This window comes from Petromyzon marinus, unplaced genomic scaffold (assembly GCF_048934315.1).
Source record: "Petromyzon marinus isolate PM22_M1 ecotype Great Lakes invasive population unplaced genomic scaffold, UKy_Petmar_22M1.pri1.0 PM_Scaffold_38, whole genome shotgun sequence".
NCBI lineage: Eukaryota > Metazoa > Chordata > Hyperoartia > Petromyzontiformes > Petromyzontidae > Petromyzon > Petromyzon marinus.
In genome coordinates this window covers 683,995-706,374 of record NW_027423368.1, presented here as the reverse complement: position 1 = coordinate 706,374, position 22,380 = coordinate 683,995, and the positions used below count along the sequence as shown (strand labels likewise).

Sequence of the window (22,380 nt, the reverse complement as noted above, 5' to 3'; positions counted from 1 at the left end):
CACAGTCTCAGCACTGCTACCACAGACTCAGCACTGCAGCCTCAGACTCAGCACTGCCACCCCCAGACTCAGCACTGCAGCCTCAGACTCAGCACTGTCACCACAGACTCGGCACTGTCACAGACTCAGCACTGCCACCACAGACTCAGCACTGCAGCCACAGTCTCAACACTGCTACCACAGACTCAGCACTGCAGCCACAGACTCAGCACTACCACCACAGACTCAGCACTGTCACAGTCTCAGCACTGCTACCACAGACTCAGCACTGCAGCCACAGACTCAGCACTACCACCACAGACTCAGCACTGTCACAGTCTCAGCACTGCTACCACAGCCACAGTCTCAGCACTGCAGCCACAGTCTCAGCACTGTCATAGTCTCAGCACTGCAGCCACAACCACAGACTCAGCACTGCAGCCACAGTCTCAGCACTGCTACCACAACCACAGTCTCAGCACTGCTACCACAACCACAGTCTCAGCACTGCTACCACAACCACAGTCTCAGCACTGCTACCACAACCACAGTCTCAGCACTGCTACCACAACCACAGTCTCAGCACTGCTACCACAACCACAGTCTCAGCACTGCTACCACAACCACACTCAGCACTGCCACCACAGTCTCAGCACTGCTACCACAGTCTCAGCACTGCTACCACAGTCTCAGCACTGCTACCACCGTCTCAGCACTGCTACCACCGTCTCAGCACTGCTACCACAGACTCAGCACTGCTACCACAGACTCAGCACTGCAGCCTCAGACTCAGCACTGCCACCCCAAGACTCAGCACTGCAGCCTCAGACTCAGCACTGTCACCACAGACTCAGCACTGTCACAGACTCAGCACTGCCACCACAGACTCAGCACTGCCACCACAGACTCGGCACTGTCACAGACTCAGCACTGCCACCACAGTCTCAGCACTGCAACCACAGTCTCAGCACTGCCACCACAGACTCAGCACTGTCATAGACTCAGCACTGTCATAGACTCAGCACTGTCATAGACTCAGCACTGTCATAGACTCAGCACTGCCATAGACTCAGCACTGTCATAGACTCAGCATTGCCATAGACTCAGCACTGTCATAGACTCAGCACCGTCATAGACTCAGCACTGCCATAGACTCAGCACTGTCATAGACTCAGCACTGTCACCATAGACTCAGCACTGTCATAGACTCAGCACTGTCATAGACTCAGCACTGTCACCATAGACTCAGCACTGTCACAGACTCAGCACTATCATAGACTCAGCACTGCCACAGACTCAGCACTGTCACAGACTCAGCACTGTCACAGACTCAGCACTGTCACAGACTCAGCACTATCATAGACTCAGCACTGTCATAGACTCAGTACTGTCATAGACTCAGCACTGCCATAGACTCAGCACTGTCATAGATTCAGCACTGTCACCCATAGACTCAGCACTGTCATAGACTCAGCACTGTCATAGACTCAGCACTGTCATAGACTCAGCACTGTCATAGACTCACTGTCATAGACTCAGCACTGTCATAGACTCAGCACTGTCATAGTCTCAGCACTATCATAGACTCAGCACTGTCAAGACTCAGCACTGTCATAGACTCAGCACTGTCAAGACTCAACACTGTCATAGACTCAGCACTGTCACCATAGACTCAGCACTGTCACCATAGACTCAGCACTGTCACAGACTCAGCACTGCCATAGACTCAGCACTGCCATAGACTCAGCACTGTCATAGACTCAGCACTGCCACCACAGACTCGGCACTGTCACAGACTCAGCACTGTCACAGACTCAGCACTGCCACCACAGACTCAGCACTGCAGCCACAGACTCAGCACTGTCACAGTCTCAGCACTGCTACCACAGCCACAGTCTCAGCACTGCAGCCACAGTCTCAGCCCTGTCATAGTCTCAGCACTGCAGCCACAACCACAGACTCAGCACTGCAGCCACAGTCTCAGCACTGCTACCACAACCACAGTCTCAGCACTGCTACCACAACCACAGTCTCAGCACTGCTACCACAACCACAGTCTCAGCACTGCTACCACAACCACAGACTCAGCACTGCTACCACAACCACAGACTCAGCACTGCTACCACAGCCATAGACTCAGCACTGCCACCACAGACTCAGCACTGTCATAGACTCAGCACTGTCATAGACTCAGCACTGTCATAGACTCAGCACTGTCATAGACTCAGCACTGCCATAGACTCAGCACTGCCATAGACTCAGCACTGTCACAGACTCAGCACTGCCATAGACTCAGCACTGTCACAGACTCAGCACTGCCATAGACTCAGCACTGCCATAGACTCAGCACTGTCATAGACTCAGCACTGTCACCATAGACTCAGCACTGTCATAGACTCAGCACTGTCATAGACTCAGCACTGCCATAGACTCAGCACTGCCATAGACTCAGCACTGTCATAGACTCAGCACTGTCATAGACTCAGCACTGCCATAGACTCAGCACTGTCATAGACTCAGCACTGTCACCATAGACTCAGCACTGTCATAGACTCAGCACTGTCATAGACTCAGCACTATCATAGACCCAGCACTGTCATAGACTCAGCACTGTCATAGACTCAGCACTGTCATAGACTCAGAACTGTCATAGACTCAGCACTGCCATAGACTCAGCACTGTCACCATAGACTCAGCACTGTCATAGACTCAGCACTGTCATAGACTCAGCATTGTCATAGACTCAGCACTGTCATAGACTCAGCACTGTCACAGACTCAGCACTGCCACCACAGTCTCAGCACTGCCACCACAGGCTCAGCACTGCAGCTTCAGACTCAGCTCTGCTACCACAGTCTCAGCACTGCTACCACAGACTCAGCACTGCAGCCACAGACTCAGCACTGTCACAGTCTCAGCACTGTCACCACAGTCTCAGCACTGCTACCACAGACTCAGCACTGCAGCCTCAGACTCAGCACTGCCACCCCCAGACTCAGCACTGCAGCCTCAGACTCAGCACTGTCACAACAGACTCGGCACTGTCACAGACTCAGCACTGCCACCACAGACTCAGCACTGCAGCCACAGTCTCAACACTGCTACCACAGACTCAGCACTGCAGCCACAGACTCAGCACTACCACCACAGACTCAGCACTGTCACAGTCTCAGCACTGCTACCACAGACTCAGCACTGCAGCCACAGACTCAGCACTACCACCACAGACTCAGCACTGTCACAGTCTCAGCACTGCTACCACAGCCACAGTCTCAGCACTGCAGCCACAGTCTCAGCACTGTCATAGTCTCAGCACTGCAGCCACAACCACAGACTCAGCACTGCAGCCACAGTCTCAGCACTGCTACCACAACCACAGTCTCAGCACTGCTACCACAACCACAGTCTCAGCACTTCTACCACAACCACAGTCTCAGCACTGCTACCACAACCACAATCTCAGCACTGCTACCACAACCACAGTCTCAGCACTGCTACCACAACCACAGTCTCAGCACTGCTACCACAACCACACTCAGCACTGCCACCACAGTCTCAGCACTGCTACCACAGTCTCAGCACTGCTACCACAGTCTCAGCACTGCTACCACCGTCTCAGCACTGCTACCACCGTCTCAGCACTGCTACCACAGACTCAGCACTGCTACCACATACTCAGCACTGCAGCCTCAGACTCAGCACTGCCACCCCAAGACTCAGCACTGCAGCCTCAGACTCAGCACTGTCACCACAGACTCAGCACTGTCACAGACTCAGCACTGCCACCACAGACTCAGCACTGCCACCACAGACTCGGCACTGTCACAGACTCAGCACTGCCACCACAGTCTCAGCACTGCAACCACAGTCTCAGCACTGCCACCACAGACTCAGCACTGTCATAGACTCAGCACTGTCATAGACTCAGCACTGCCATAGACTCAGCACTGTCATAGACTCAGCACTGTCATAGACTCAGCACTGCCATAGACTCAGCACTGTCATAGACTCAGCATTGCCATAGACTCAGCACTGTCATAGACTCAGCACCGTCATAGACTCAGCACTGCCATAGACTCAGCACTGTCATAGACTCAGCACTGCCATAGACTCAGCACTGTCACCATAGACTCAGCACTGTCATAGACTCAGCACTGTCATAGACTCAGCACTGTCACCATAGACTCAGCACTGTCACAGACTCAGCACTGTCACAGACTCAGCACTATCATAGACTCAGCACTGCCACAGACTCAGCACTGTCACAGACTCAGCACTGTCACAGACTCAGCACTGTCACAGACTCAGCACTATCATAGACTCAGCACTGTCATAGACTCAGTACTGTCATAGACTCAGCACTGCCATAGACTCAGCACTGTCATAGACTCAGCACTGTCACCCATAGACTCAGCACTGTCATAGACTCAGCACTGTCATAGACTCAGCACTGCCACCATAGACTCAGCACTGTCATAGACTCAGCACTGTCATAGACTCAACACTATCATAGACTCAGCACTGTCACCATAGACTCAGCACTGTCATAGACTCAGCACTGCCCATAGACTCAGCACTGTCACAGACTCAGCACTCACAGACTCAGCACTGTCATAGACTCAGCACTGTCATAGACTCAGCACTGTCATAGACTCAGCACTGTCACAGACTCAGCACTGTCATAGACTCAACACTGTCATAGACTCAGCACTGCCACCATAGACTCAACACTGTCATAGACTCAGCACTGTCATAGACTCAGCACTGTCATAGACTCAGCACTGTCACCATAGACTCAGCACTGTCATAGACTCAGCACTATCACCATAGACTCAGCACTGTCATAGACTTAGCACTGTCATAGACTTAGCACTGCCCATAGACTCAGCACTGTCATAGACTCAGCACTGTCACCATAGACTCAGCACTGTCATAGACTCAGCACTGTCATAGACTCAGCACTGCCATAGACTCAGCACTGTCATAGACTCAGCATTGCCATAGACTCAGAACCGTCATAGACTCAGCACTGCCATAGACTCAGCACTGCCATAGACTCAGCACTGTCATAGACTCAGCACTGTCATAGACTCAGCACTGTCACCATAGACTCAGCACTGTCACCATAGACTCAGCACTGTCATAGACTCAGCACTGTCATAGCTCAGCACTGTCATAGACTCAGCACTGTCATAGACTCAGCACTGTCACCATAGACTCAGCACTGTCATAGACTCAGCACTATCATAGACTCAGCACTGGCATAGACTCAACACTGTCATAGACTCAGCACTGTCATCATAGACTCAGCACTGTCATAGACTCAGCACCGTCATAGACTCAGCACTGTCACAGACTCAGCACTGCCATAGACTCAGCACTGTCACAGACTCAGCACTGCCATAGACTCAGCACTGCCATAGACTCAGCACTGTCATAGACTCAGCACTGTCATAGACTCAGCACTCTCACCATAGACTCAGCACTGTCATAGACTCAGCACTGTCATAGACTCAGCACTGCCATAGACTCAGCACTGCCATAGACTCAGCACTGTCATAGACTCAGCACTGTCATAGACTCAGCACTGCCATAGACTCAGCACTGTCATAGACTCAGCACTGTCACCATAGACTCAGCACTGTCACCATAGACTCAGCACTGTCATAGACTCAGCACTGTCATAGACTCAGCACTATCATAGACCCAGCACTGTCATAGACTCAGCACTGTCATAGACTCAGCACTGTCATAGACTCAGCACTGTCATAGACTCAGAACTGTCATAGACTCAGCACTGCCATAGACTCAGCACTGTCACCATAGACTCAGCACTGTCATAGACTCAGCACTGTCACCATAGACTCAGCACTGTCATAGACTCAGCACTGTCATAGACTCAGCACTGTCATAGACTCAGCACTGTCACAGACTCAGCACTGCCACCACAGTCTCAGCACTGCCACCACAGGCTCAGCACTGCAGCTTCAGACTCAGCTCTGCTACCACAGTCTCAGCACTGCTACCACAGACTCAGCACTGCAGCCACAGACTCAGCACTGTCACAGTCTCAGCACTGTCACCACAGTCTCAGCACTGCTACCACAGACTCAGCACTGCAGCCTCAGACTCAGCACTGCCACCCCCAGACTCAGCACTGCAGCCTCAGACTCAGCACTGTCACCACAGACTCGGCACTGTCACAGACTCAGCACTGCCACCACAGACTCAGCACTGCAGCCACAGTCTCAACACTGCTACCACAGACTCAGCACTGCAGCCACAGACTCAGCACTACCACCACAGACTCAGCACTGTCACAGTCTCAGCACTGCTACCACAGACTCAGCACTGCAGCCACAGACTCAGCACTACCACCACAGACTCAGCACTGTCACAGTCTCAGCACTGCTACCACAGCCACAGTCTCAGCACTGCAGCCACAGTCTCAGCACTGTCATAGTCTCAGCACTGCAGCCACAACCACAGACTCAGCACTGCAGCCACAGTCTCAGCACTGCTACCACAACCACAGTCTCAGCACTGCTACCACAACCACAGTCTCAGCACTGCTACCACAACCACAGTCTCAGCACTGCTACCACAACCACAGTCTCAGCACTGCTACCACAACCACAGTCTCAGCACTGCTACCACAACCACAGTCTCAGCACTGCTACCACAACCACACTCAGCACTGCCACCACAGTCTCAGCACTGCTACCACAGTCTCAGCACTGCTACCACAGTCTCAGCACTGCTACCACCGTCTCAGCACTGCTACCACCGTCTCAGCACTGCTACCACAGACTCAGCACTGCTACCACAGACTCAGCACTGCAGCCTCAGACTCAGCACTGCCACCCCAAGACTCAGCACTGCAGCCTCAGACTCAGCACTGTCACCACAGACTCAGCACTGTCACAGACTCAGCACTGCCACCACAGACTCAGCACTGCCACCACAGACTCGGCACTGTCACAGACTCAGCACTGCCACCACAGTCTCAGCACTGCAACCACAGTCTCAGCACTGCCACCACAGACTCAGCACTGTCATAGACTCAGCACTGTCATAGACTCAGCACTGCCATAGACTCAGCACTGTCATAGACTCAGCACTGTCATAGACTCAGCACTGCCATAGACTCAGCACTGTCATAGACTCAGCATTGCCATAGACTCAGCACTGTCATAGACTCAGCACCGTCATAGACTCAGCACTGCCATAGACTCAGCACTGTCATAGACTCAGCACTGCCATAGACTCAGCACTGTCACCATAGACTCAGCACTGTCATAGACTCAGCACTGTCATAGACTCAGCACTGTCACCATAGACTCAGCACTGTCACAGACTCAGCACTGTCACAGACTCAGCACTATCATAGACTCAGCACTGCCACAGACTCAGCACTGTCACAGACTCAGCACTGTCACAGACTCAGCACTGTCACAGACTCAGCACTATCATAGACTCAGCACTGTCATAGACTCAGTACTGTCATAGACTCAGCACTGCCATAGACTCAGCACTGTCATAGACTCAGCACTGTCACCCATAGACTCAGCACTGTCATAGACTCAGCACTGTCATAGACTCAGCACTGCCACCATAGACTCAGCACTGTCATAGACTCAGCACTGTCATAGACTCAACACTATCATAGACTCAGCACTGTCACCATAGACTCAGCACTGTCATAGACTCAGCACTGCCCATAGACTCAGCACTGTCACAGACTCAGCACTCACAGACTCAGCACTGTCATAGACTCAGCACTGTCATAGACTCAGCACTGTCATAGACTCAGCACTGTCACAGACTCAGCACTGTCATAGACTCAGCACTGCCACCATAGACTCAGCACTGTCATAGACTCAGCACTGTCATAGACTCAGCACTGTCACCATAGACTCAGCACTGTCATAGACTCAGCACTGTCACCATAGACTCAGCACTGTCATAGACTTAGCACTGTCATAGACTTAGCACTGCCCATAGACTCAGCACTGTCATAGACTCAGCACTGTCATAGACTCAGCACTGTCATAGACTCAGCACTGCCATAGACTCAGCACTGTCATAGACTCAGCATTGCCATAGACTCAGCACTGTCATAGACTCAGCACCGTCATAGACTCAGCACTGCCATAGACTCAGCACTGCCATAGACTCAGCACTGTCATAGACTCAGCACTGTCATAGACTCAGCACTGTCACCATAGACTCAGCACTGTCACCATAGACTCAGCACTGTCATAGACTCAGCACTGTCATAGCTCAGCACTGTCATAGACTCAGCACTGTCATAGACTCAGCACTGTCACCATAGACTCAGCACTGTCATAGACTCAGCACTGTCATAGACTCAGCACTATCATAGACTCAGCACTGGCATAGACTCAACACTGTCATAGACTCAGCACTGTCATCATAGACTCAGCACTGTCATAGACTCAGCACCGTCATAGACTCAGCACTGTCACAGACTCAGCACTGCCATAGACTCAGCACTGTCACAGACTCAGCACTGCCATAGACTCAGCACTGCCATAGACTCAGCACTGTCATAGACTCAGCACTGTCATAGACTCAGCACTGTCACCATAGACTCAGCACTGTCATAGACTCAGCACTGCCATAGACTCAGCACTGCCATAGACTCAGCACTGTCATAGACTCAGCACTGCCATAGACTCAGCACTGTCATAGACTCAGCACTGTCACCATAGACTCAGCACTGTCACCATAGACTCAGCACTGTCATAGACTCAGCACTGTCATAGACTCAGCACTATCATAGACCCAGCACTGTCATAGACTCAGCACTGTCATAGACTCAGCACTGTCATAGACTCAGAACTGTCATAGACTCAGCACTGCCATAGACTCAGCACTGTCACCATAGACTCAGCACTGTCATAGACTCAGCACTGTCACCATAGACTCAGCACTGTCATAGACTCAGCACTGTCATAGACTCAGCACTGTCACAGACTCAGCACTGCCACCACAGTCTCAGCACTGCCACCACAGGCTCAGCACTGCAGCTTCAGACTCAGCTCTGCTACCATAGTCTCAGCACTGCTACCACAGACTCAGCACTGCAGCCACAGACTCAGCACTGTCACAGTCTCAGCACTGTCACCACAGTCTCAGCACTGCTACCACAGACTCAGCACTGCAGCCTCAGACTCAGCACTGCCACCCCCAGACTCAGCACTGCAGCCTCAGACTCAGCACTGTCACCACAGACTCGGCACTGTCACAGACTCAGCACTGCCACCACAGACTCAGCACTGCAGCCACAGTCTCAACACTGCTACCACAGACTCAGCACTGCAGCCACAGACTCAGCACTACCACCACAGACTCAGCACTGTCACAGTCTCAGCACTGCTACCACAGACTCAGCACTGCAGCCACAGACTCAGCACTACCACCACAGACTCAGCACTGTCACAGTCTCAGCACTGCTACCACAGCCACAGTCTCAGCACTGCAGCCACAGTCTCAGCACTGTCATAGTCTCAGCACTGCAGCCACAACCACAGACTCAGCACTGCAGCCACAGTCTCAGCACTGCTACCACAACCACAGTCTCAGCACTGCTACCACAACCACAGTCTCAGCACTGCTACCACAACCACAGTCTCAGCACTGCTACCACAACCACAGTCTCAGCACTGCTACCACAACCACAGTCTCAGCACTGCTACCACAACCACAGTCTCAGCACTGCTACCACAACCACACTCAGCACTGCCACCACAGTCTCAGCACTGCTACCACAGTCTCAGCACTGCTACCACAGTCTCAGCACTGCTACCACCGTCTCAGCACTGCTACCACCGTCTCAGCACTGCTACCACAGACTCAGCACTGCTACCACAGACTCAGCACTGCAGCCTCAGACTCAGCACTGCCACCCCAAGACTCAGCACTGCAGCCTCAGACTCAGCACTGTCACCACAGACTCAGCACTGTCACAGACTCAGCACTGCCACCACAGACTCAGCACTGCCACCACAGACTCGGCACTGTCACAGACTCAGCACTGCCACCACAGTCTCAGCACTGCAACCACAGTCTCAGCACTGCCACCACAGACTCAGCACTGTCATAGACTCAGCACTGTCATAGACTCAGCACTGCCATAGACTCAGCACTGTCATAGACTCAGCACTGTCATAGACTCAGCACTGCCATAGACTCAGCACTGTCATAGACTCAGCATTGCCATAGACTCAGCACTGTCATAGACTCAGCACCGTCATAGACTCAGCACTGCCATAGACTCAGCACTGTCATAGACTCAGCACTGCCATAGACTCAGCACTGTCACCATAGACTCAGCACTGTCATAGACTCAGCACTGTCATAGACTCAGCACTGTCACCATAGACTCAGCACTGTCACAGACTCAGCACTGTCACAGACTCAGCACTGTCACAGACTCAGCACTGTCACAGACTCAGCACTATCATAGACTCAGCACTGCCACAGACTCAGCACTGTCACAGACTCAGCACTGTCACAGACTCAGCACTGTCACAGACTCAGCACTGTCATAGACTCAGTACTGTCATAGACTCAGCACTGCCATAGACTCAGCACTGTCATAGACTCAGCACTGTCACCCATAGACTCAGCACTGTCATAGACTCAGCACTGTCATAGACTCAGCACTGCCACCATAGACTCAGCACTGTCATAGACTCAGCACTGTCATAGACTCAACACTATCATAGACTCAGCACTGTCACCATAGACTCAGCACTGTCATAGACTCAGCACTGCCCATAGACTCAGCACTGTCACAGACTCAGCACTCACAGACTCAGCACTGTCATAGACTCAGCACTGTCATAGACTCAGCACTGTCATAGACTCAGCACTGTCACAGACTCAGCACTGTCATAGACTCAACACTGTCATAGACTCAGCACTGCCACCATAGACTCAACACTGTCATAGACTCAGCACTGTCATAGACTCAGCACTGTCATAGACTCAGCACTGTCACCATAGACTCAGCACTGTCATAGACTCAGCACTGTCACCATAGACTCAGCACTGTCATAGACTTAGCACTGTCATAGACTTAGCACTGCCCATAGACTCAGCACTGTCATAGACTCAGCACTGTCACCATAGACTCAGCACTGTCATAGACTCAGCACTGTCATAGACTCAGCACTGCCATAGACTCAGCACTGTCATAGACTCAGCATTGCCATAGACTCAGCACTGTCATAGACTCAGCACCGTCATAGACTCAGCACTGCCATAGACTCAGCACTGCCATAGACTCAGCACTGTCATAGACTCAGCACTGTCATAGACTCAGCACTGTCATAGACTCAGCACTGTCACCATAGACTCAGCACTGTCACCATAGACTCAGCACTGTCATAGACTCAGCACTGTCATAGCTCAGCACTGTCATAGACTCAGCACTGTCATAGACTCAGCACTGTCACCATAGACTCAGCACTGTCATAGACTCAGCACTGTCATAGACTCAGCACTATCATAGACTCAGCACTGGCATAGACTCAACACTGTCATAGACTCAGCACTGTCATCATAGACTCAGCACTGTCATAGACTCAGCACCGTCATAGACTCAGCACTGTCACCATAGACTCAGCACTGTCATAGACTCAGTACTGTCATAGACTCAGCACTGCCACCATAGACTCAGCACTGTCATAGACTCAGCACTGTCATAGACTCAGCACTGTCAAGACTCAGCACTGCCACCATAGACTCAGCACTGTCATAGACTCAGCACTGTCATAGACTCAACACTGTCATAGACTCAGCACTGTCATAGACTCAGCAGTCACCATAGACTCAGCACTGTCATAGACTCAGCACTGTCATAGACTCAGCACTGTCACCATAGACTCAGCACTGTCACCATAGACTCAGCACTGTCATAGACTCAACACTGTCATAGACTCAGCACTGTCATGGACTCAGCACTGTCATAGACTCAGCACTGTCATAGACTCAGCACTGTCATAGACTCAGCACTGTCACCATAGTCTCAGCACTGTCATAGACTCAACACTGTCATAGACTCAGCACTGCCATAGACTCAGCACTGTCACCATAGACTCAGCACTGTCATAGACTCAGCACTGTCACCCATAGACTCAGCACTGTCACCATAGACTCAGCACTGTCATAGACTCAGCACTGTCATAGCTCAGCACTGTCATAGACCCAGCACTGTCACCATAGACTCAGCACTGTCATAGACTCAGCACTGTCATAGACTCAGCACTGGCATAGACTCAACACTGTCATAGACTCAGCACTGTCATCATAGACTCAGCACTGTCATAGACTCAGTACTGTCATAGACTCAGCACTGCCACCATAGACTCAGCACTGTCATAGACTCAGCACTGTCATAGACTCAGCACTGTCAAGACTCAGCACTGCCACCATAGACTCAGCACTGTCATAGACTCAGCACTGTCATAGACTCAGCACTGTCACCATAGACTCAGCACTGTCATAGACTCAGCACTGTCATAGACTCAGCACTGTCACCATAGACTCAGCACTGTCACCATAGACTCAGCACTGTCATAGACTCAACACTGTCATAGACTCAGCACTGTCATGGACTCAGCACTGTCATAGACTCAGCACTGTCATAGACTCAGCACTGTCATAGACTCAGCACTGTCACCATAGACTCAGCACTGTCATAGACTCAGCACTGTCACCCATAGACTCAGCACTGTCATAGACTCAGCACTGTCATAGACTCAGCACTGCCATAGACTCAGCACTGTCATAGACTCAGCACTGTCATAGACTCAGCACTGTCACCATAAACTCAGCACTGTCATAGACTCAGCACTGTCATAGACTCAGCACTGCCCATAGACTCAGCACTGTCATAGACTCAGCACTGTCATAGACTCAGCACTGTCATAGACTCAGCTGTCACCATAGACTCAGCACTGTCACCACAGACTCAGCACTGTCATAGACTCAGCACTGTCATAGACTCAGCACTGTCACCTTAGACTCAGCACTGTCATAGACTCAGCACTGTCATAGACTCAGCACTGTCACCATAGACTCAGCACTGCCATAGACTCAGCACTGTTATAGGCTCAGCACTGTCATAGACTCAGCACTGGCATAGACTCAGCACTGTCACCATAGACTCAGCACTGTCACAGACTCAGCGCTGTCACCATAGACTCAGCACTGTCATAGACTCAGCACTGTCATAGAGTCACTGTCATAGACTCAGCACTGTCATAGTCTCAGCACTGTCATAGACTCAGCACTGCCATAGACTCAGCACTGTCACCATAGACTCAGCACTGTCATAGACTCAGCACTGTCATAGACTCAGCACTGTCACCATAGACTCAGCACTGTCATAGACTCAGCACTGTCACCATAGACTCAGCACTGTCATAGACTCAGCACTGTCATAGACTCAGCACTGTCACCATAGACTCAGCACTGTCATAGACTCAGCACTGTCACCATAGACTCAGCACTGTCATAGACTCAGCACTGTCATAGACTCAGCACTGTCACCATAGACTCAGCACTGTCATAGACTCAGCACTGTCACCATAGACTCAGCACTGTCACCATAGAATCAGCACTGTCATAGACTCAGCACTGTCATAGACTCAACACTGCCATAGAATCAGCACTGTCATAGTCTCAGCACTGTCATAGACTCAGCACTGTCACCATAGACTCAGCACTGTCATAGACTCAGCACTCTCATAGACTCAGCATTGCCATAGACTCAGCACTGTCATAGACTCAGCACCGTCATAGACTCAGCACTGCCATAGACTCAGCACTGCCATAGACTCAGCACTGTCACCATAGACTCAGCACTGTCACCATAGACTCAGCACTGTCATAGACTCAGCACTGTCATAGCTCAGCACTGTCATAGACTCAGCACTGTCATTGACTCAGCACTGTCACCATAGACTCAGCACTGTCATAGACTCAGCACTATCATAGACTCAGCACTGTCATAGACTCAGCACTGTCATAGACTCAGCACTGTCACCATAGACTCAGCACTGTCATAGACTCAGCACTGTCATAGACTCAACACTGTCATAGACTCAGCACTGTCACCATAGACTCAGCACTGTCATAGACTCAGCACTGTCATAGACTCAGCACTGTCATCGACTCAGCACTGTCACCATAGACTCAGCACTGTCATAGACTCAGCACTGTCACCATAGACTCAGCACTGTCATAGACTTAGCACTGTCATAGACTTAGCACTGCCCATAGACTCAGCACTGTCATAGACTCAGCACTGTCACCATAGACTCAGCACTGTCATAGACTCAGCACTGTCACCATAGACTCAGCACTGTCATAGATTTAGCACTGTCATAGACTCAGCACTGTCATAGACTGAGCACTGTCATAGACTCAGCACTGTCACCATAGACTCAGCACTGTCATAGACTCAGCACTGTCATAGACTCAGCACTGTCACCATAGACTCAGCACTGTCATAGACTCAGCACTGTCATAGACTCAGCACTGTCACCATAGACTCAGCACTGTCATAGACTCAGCACTGCCACCACAGTCTCAGCACTGCTACCACAACCACAGTCTCAGCACTGCAACCAGAGACTCAGCACTGCAGCCTCAGACTCAGCACTACCACCACAGACTCAGCACTGTCAGAGTCTCAGCACTGTCAGAGTCTCAGCACTGCTACCACAGCCACAGATTCAGCACTGTCACCACAGTCTCAGCACTGCAGCCACAGTCTCAGCACTGCAGCCACAGTCTCAGCACTGCTACCACAGCCACAGTCTCAGCACTGCAGCCACAGTCTCAGCACTGTCACAGTCTCAGCACTGCTACCACAGACTCAGCACTGCAGCCACAGTCACAGTCTCAGCATTGCTACCACAACCACAGTCTCAGCACTGCAGCCACAGTCACAGTCTCAGCACTGTCACCACAGACTCAGCACAGCCACAGTCTCAGCACTGCTACCACAGACTCAGCACTGTCATAGTCTCAGTACTGCAGCCACAACCGCAGACTCAGCACTGCAGCCACAGTCTCCGCACTGCCACCACAGTCTCAGCACTGCTACCGCAGTCTCAGCACTGTCACCACAGTCTCAGCACTGCTACCACAACCACAGTCTCAGCACTGCTACCACAGACTCAGCACTGCCACCACAGTCTCAGCACTGCTACCACAACCACAGTCTCAGCACTGCTACCACAACCACAGTCTCAGCACTGCCACCACAGTCTCAGCACTGCTACCACAACCACAGTCTCAGCACTGCTACCACAGACTCAGCACTGCCACCACAGTCTCAGCACTGCTACCACAACCACAGTCTCAGCACTGCTACCACAGACTCAGCACTGCTACCACAGTCTCAGCACTGCAGCCTCAGACTCAGCACTGCAGCCTCAGACTCAGCACTGCTACCACAACCACAGACTCATCACTGCCACCACAGACTCCGCACTGCCACCACAGACTCAGCACTGTCACAGACTCAGCACTGCCACCACAGACTCAGCACTGCCACCACAGACTCGGCACTGTCACAGACTCAGCACTGCCACCACAGACTCAGCACTGCAGCCACAGTCTCAACACTGCTACCACAGACTCAGCACTGCAGTCACAGACTCAGCACTACCACCACAGACTCAGCACTGTCACAGTCTCAGCACTGCTACCACAACCACAGTCTCAGCACTGCTACCACAGACTCAGCACTGCTACCACAGTCTCAGCACTGTCACCACAGTCTCAGCACTGCTACCACAGACTCAGCACTGTCACCACAGTCTCAGCACTGCTACCACAGACTCAGCACTCCTACCACAGACTAAGCACTGCTACCACAGTCTCAGCACTGCTACCACAGTCTCAGCACTGCCACCACAACCACAGTCTCAGCACTGCCACCACAACCACAGTCTCAGCACTGCTACCACAGCCACAGTCTCAGCACTGCTACCACAACCACAGACTCAGCACTGCAGCCACAGTCTCAGCACTGTCACCACAACCACAGTCTCAGCACTGCTACCACAACCACAGTCTCAGCACTGCTACCACAACCACAGTCTCAGCACTGCTACCACAACCACAGTCTCAGCACTGCTACCACAACCACAGACTCAGCACTGCAGCCACAACCACAGTCTCAGCACTGCTACCACAGCCACAGTCTCAGCACTGCCACCACAACCACAGACTCAGCACTGCCACCACAGTCTCAGCACTGCAGCCACAGTCTCAGCACTGCTACCACAGCCACAGTCTCAGCACTGCTACCACAGTCTCAGCACTGCAGCCACAGACTCAGCACTGCTACCACAGACTCAGCACTGCAGCCACAGTCTCAGCACTGCCACCACAGTCTCAGCACTGCCACCACAGTCTCAGCACTGCAGCCACAGTCTCAGCACTGCCACCACAGACTCAGCACTGCTACCACAGTCTCAGCACTGCAGCCACAGTCTCAGCACTGCCACCACAGACTCAGCACTGCTACCACAACCACAGTCTCAGCACTGCTACCACAGACTCAGCACTGCCACCACAGTCTCAGCACTGCCACCACAGTCTCAGCACTGCCACCACGGACTCAGCACTGCCACCACAGCCTCAGCACTGCCACCACAGTCTCAGCACTGCCACCACGGACTCAGCACTGCCACCACAGTCTCAGCACTGCCACCACAGTCTCAGCACTGCCACCACAGACTCAGCACTGCCACCACAGCCTCAGCACTGCAGCCACAGACTCAGCACTGTCACCACAGACTCAGCACAGCCACAGTCTCAGCACTGCTACCACAGTCCGGTAATCTTCTGCGTTTTGCCGGTCACAGGCGACCTGCCGGCGTTTCCGGAGGTGCGGGGGGCCTCCGCTTGCTGTCCACCCGTGGAGGGGCTCCCCGTCAAGCGTGAAGACGGCTACGGCGGTGACGGTGAAGACGGCGGCGGTGAAGACGGTGACGGTGACGCCGGTGACGGTGGTGAGGAGGTGCCGGGGGAGCCGGGGGGTGGGGCTTGGCGGCCGGTGAAGGTGGAGAGAGAAGACTGCGATGGCTGTGAGTGACCTCAGATTGACCTCTGATTGACCTATGATTGACCTCCGAGGTGACCTCCGAGGTGACCTCTGATTGACCTCTGACTGACCTCCGCGTGACCTAAGGTGACCTCCACGTGACCTAAGGTGACCTATGGGGGTGATCTCCGAGTGACCTGGGGTGACCTCCGAGTGAACTCTGACCTCTGAGTGACCTCTAAGGTGACCTTCGAGTGACCGCTGAGGTGACCTTCAAGTGACCTCTGAGGTGATCTTAGAGTGACCTCTGTTTGACATCTGCTCACTGTTCCCCTTAGAGTGCCCGTGACCTTGTTCTGGCAGGTCGCCACGGTGGTTACAGAGATGTTGACTACCTCGCCTGGTACGCAGGAGGTCGTGGGTTACATCCCAGACCCTGATGAGATGTTGACTACCTCGCCTGGTACGCAGGAGGTCGTGGGTTACATCCCAGACCCTGATGAGATGTTGACTACCTCGCCTGGTATGCAGGAGGTCGTGAGTTCCATCCCAGACCCTGATGAGATGTTGACTACCTCGCCCGGTACGCAGGAGGTCGTGGGTTCCATCCCAGACCCTGATGAGATGTTGACTACCTCGCCCGGTACGCAGGAGGTCGTGGGTTCGACCCCGACCCTGATGAGAAGTTAACTACCTCGCCCGGTACGCAGGAGGTCGTGGGTTCCATCCCAGACCCTGTGAGATGTTGACTACCTCGCCTGGTACACAGGAGGTCGTGGGTTCCATCCCAGACCCTGTGAGATGTTGACTACCTCGCCTGGTACGCAGGAGGTCGTGGGTTCCATCCCAGACCCTGTGAGATGTTGACTACCTCGCCTGGTACGCAGGAGGTCGTGGGTTCCATCCCAGACCCTGATGAGATGTTGACTACCTCGCCTGGTACGCAGGAGGTCGTGGGTTCGACCCCGACCCTGATGAGATGTTAACTACCTCGCCCGGTACGCAGGAGGTCGTGGGTTCCATCCCAGACCCTGTGAGATGTTGACTACCTCGCCTGGTACACAGGAGGTCGTGGGTTCCATCCCAGACCCTGTGAGATGTTGACTACCTCGCCTGGTATGCAGGAGGTCGTGGGTTCCATCCCAGACCCTGTGAGATGTTGACTACCTCGCCTGGTACGCAGGAGGTCGTGGGTTCCATCCCAGACCCTGATGAGATGTTGACTACCTCGTCCGGTACGCAGGAGGTCGTAGGTTCGACCCCGACCCTGATGAGATGTTGACTACCTCGCCCGGTACACAGGAGGTCGTGGGTTCCTACCCAGACCCTGATGAGATGTTGACTACCTCGCCTGGTACACAGGAGGTCGTGGGTTCCATCCCAGACCCTCATGAGATGTTGACTACCTCCCCCGGTACGCAGGAGGTCGTGGGTTCCATGTTCACCACAAGTGTCCGCGCGCGGTTAACGCAGAGATTCCTGATCCAGGTTTCCGTTTGGCGCTTGAACATCTTAACGCAACTCCCTGCTATTCCATTCGTGGTTCTTGCGGTAGAGCCCCGCTTAGGTAGATAATAAAATATGTTTTAAAATTTGGATTGAAGGCAGCCACTCGTCCACCAACTCACCCACCAACTCACCCAGCCACTCACCCACCAACTCACCCACCAACTCACCCAGCCACTCGCCCACAAACTCACCCACCAACTCACCCAGCCACTCGTCCACCAACTCGCCCACCAACTCACCCACCAACTCACCCAGCCACTCGCCCACCAACTCACCCAGCCACTCACCCAGCCACTCACCCACCAACTCGCCCACCAACTCACCCACCAACTCATCCACCAACTCACCCACCAACTCACCCACCAACTCACCCAGACACTCACCCACCAACTCACCCACCAACTCACCCAGCCACTCACCCAGCCACTCACCCACCAACTCGCCCACCAACTCACCCACCAACTCATCCACCAACTCACCCACCAACTCACCCACCAACTCATCCAGCCACTCACCCACCAACTCGCCCACCAACTCGCCCACCAACTCACCCAGCCACTCACCCACCAACTCACGCAGCCACTCACCCACCAACTCGCCCACCAACTCACCCAGCCACTCACCCACCAACTCGACCACCAACTTACCCAGCCACTCGCCCACCAACTCACCCAGCCACTCACCCACCAACTCGCCCACCAACTCACCCACCAACTCATCCACCAACTCACCCACCAACTCACCCACCAACTCACCCACCAACTCACCCAGACACTCACCCACCAACTCACCCAGCCACTCACCCACCAACTCGCCCACCAACTCGCCCACCAACTCACCCAGCCACTCACCCACCAACTCACCCAGCCACTCACCCACCAACTCACCCAGCCACTCACCCAGCCACTCGCCCACCAACTCGCCCACCAACTCACCCAGCCACTCGCCCACCAACTCACACAGCCACTCACCCACCAACTCACCCACCAACTCGCCCACCAACTCACCCAGCCACTCACCCACCAACTCACCCAGCCACTCACCCACCAACTCACCCACCAACTCACCCAGCCACTCACCCACCAACTCACACAGCCACTCGCCCACCAACTCACCCAGCCACTCGTCCACCAACTCACACAGCCACTCGTCCACCAACTCACCCAGCCACTCGCCCACCAACTCGCCCACCAACTCACCCAGCCACTCACCCACCAACTCACCCACCAACTCACCCACCAGCTTACCCACCAGCTTACCCACTCGCTCACTCACTCACTCACCCACTCACTCACCCACTCACTCACCCACTCACTCACCCACTCACTCACTCACCCACTCACTCACTCACCCACTCACTCACTCACCCACTCACTCACTCACCCACTCACTCACCTACTCACTCACCCACTCACTCACCCACTCACTCACTCACCCACTCACTCACTCACCCACCCACTCACTCACCCACTCACTCACTCACCCACTCACTCACTCACCCACTCACTCACTCACCCACTCACTCACTCACCCACCCACTCACTCACCCACTCACTCACCCACTCACTCACCCACTCACTCACTCACTCACCCACTCACTCACTCACCCACTCACTCACTCACTCACCCACCCACTCACTCACCCACTCACTCACTCACCCACTCACTCACTCACCCACTCACTCACTCACCCACCCACTCACCCACTCACTCACCCACTCACTCACCCACTCACTCACTCACCCACTCACTCACTCACCCTCTCACCCACTCACCCACTGACTCACCCACTCACTCACTCACCCACCCACTCACCCACTCACTCACTCACCCACCCACTCACTCTCCTCCCTCCCCTCCCACCCCGCACCCAGTTGGTTTGGGTCCCCCGCGGCTGATTGAGGCTGTGGTGGTGAAGAAGAAGGAGGTGAAGGAGGAGGTGAAGGAGGAGGTGAGGGAGGAGGTGAAGGAGGTGAAGGTGACTGAGCGAGCTCACTCAGTCTGGCGCTGGAGGGAGGTGAAACGTGAAGTGTTGGAACCTGGTGAGCCTCTTACACTGTACACGGCACTGTACACTGCACTGTACACTGTACTGTACACTACACTATTACACTACACTATACACTACACTATACACAACTATACACTACACTACTACACTATACACTACTATACACTACTGTACACTACATTATACACTACACTACTACACTATACACTACTATACACTACACTACTATACACTACTATACACTACACTATACACTACTATACACTACACTCTACACTACTATACACTACACTATACACTACACTACTATACACTACACTATACACTACACTACTATACACTACACTACTATACACTGCACTACTATACACTACACTATACACTACACTATACACTGCACTATACACTACACTACTATATACTACACTACTATACACTACACTACTATACACTACACTATACACTACACTACTATACACTACACTATACACTACTATACACTACACTACTATACACTACACTATACACTACACTACTATACACTACACTACTATACACTACACTACTATAGACTACTATACACTACACTACTATACACTACACTACTACACTACACTATACACTACACTACTGTACACTACACTACTGTACACTACACTATACACTACACTATACACAACTATACACTACACTATACACTACTATACACTACTGTACACTACATTATACACTACACTACTACACTATACACTACTATACACTACACTACTATACACTACACTATACACTACTATACACTACACTATACACTACTATACACTACACTATACACTACTATACACTACACTCTACACTACTATACACTACACTCTACACTACTATACACTACACTATACACTACACTACTATATACTACACTACTATACACTGCACTACTATACACTACACTATACACTACACTATACACTGCACTATACACTACACTACTATATACTACACTACTATACACTACACTACTATACACTACACTATACACTACTATACACTACACTACTATACACTACACTATACACTACTATACACTACACTATACACTACACTACTATACACTACACTATACACTACACTACTATACACTACACTACTATACACTACACTACTACACTACACTATACACTACACTACTGTACACTACACTACTGTACACTACACTATACACTAGACTACTATACACTACACTACTGTACACTACACTACTATACACTACACTATACACTACACTACTATAACTACACTATACACTACACTACTATGCACTACACTATACATTACACTACACTACTATGCACTACACTATACACTACACTACTATACACTACACTATACACTACTATGCACTACTATACACTACACTACTTTACACTACACTACTATACACTACACTACTATACACTACACCACTATACACTACACTATACACTACACTACTATACACTGCTATACACTACACTATACACTACACTACTATACACTACACTACTATACACTACACTATACACTACACTATACACTACTATACAATACACTACTATACAATACACTATACACTACTATACACTACACTATTATACACTACACTATACACTACACTACTATACACTACACTATACACTACACTACTATACACTACACTATACACTACACTATTATACACTACACTACTATACACTACACTATACACTACACTACTATACACTGCTATACACTACACTATACACTACACTAC

General features: G+C 51.9%; 1 protein-coding gene across 3 annotated transcripts in view; it reads left to right on the top strand.

Moving 5' to 3' along the window:
* The window catches only part of LOC142923268 (uncharacterized), a 54,839-nt gene that overhangs the window by 19,875 nt on the left and 12,584 nt on the right, over nt 1-22,380 (top strand). For all 3 annotated transcript variants that reach the window (XM_076064305.1, XM_076064304.1, XM_076064303.1), the window contains exons 3-4: nt 16,896-17,117; nt 20,458-20,625. In XM_076064305.1, coding sequence (XP_075920420.1) covers nt 16,896-17,117; nt 20,458-20,625 — 390 coding nt within the window. The remainder of the gene's footprint in view (nt 1-16,895; nt 17,118-20,457; nt 20,626-22,380) is intronic.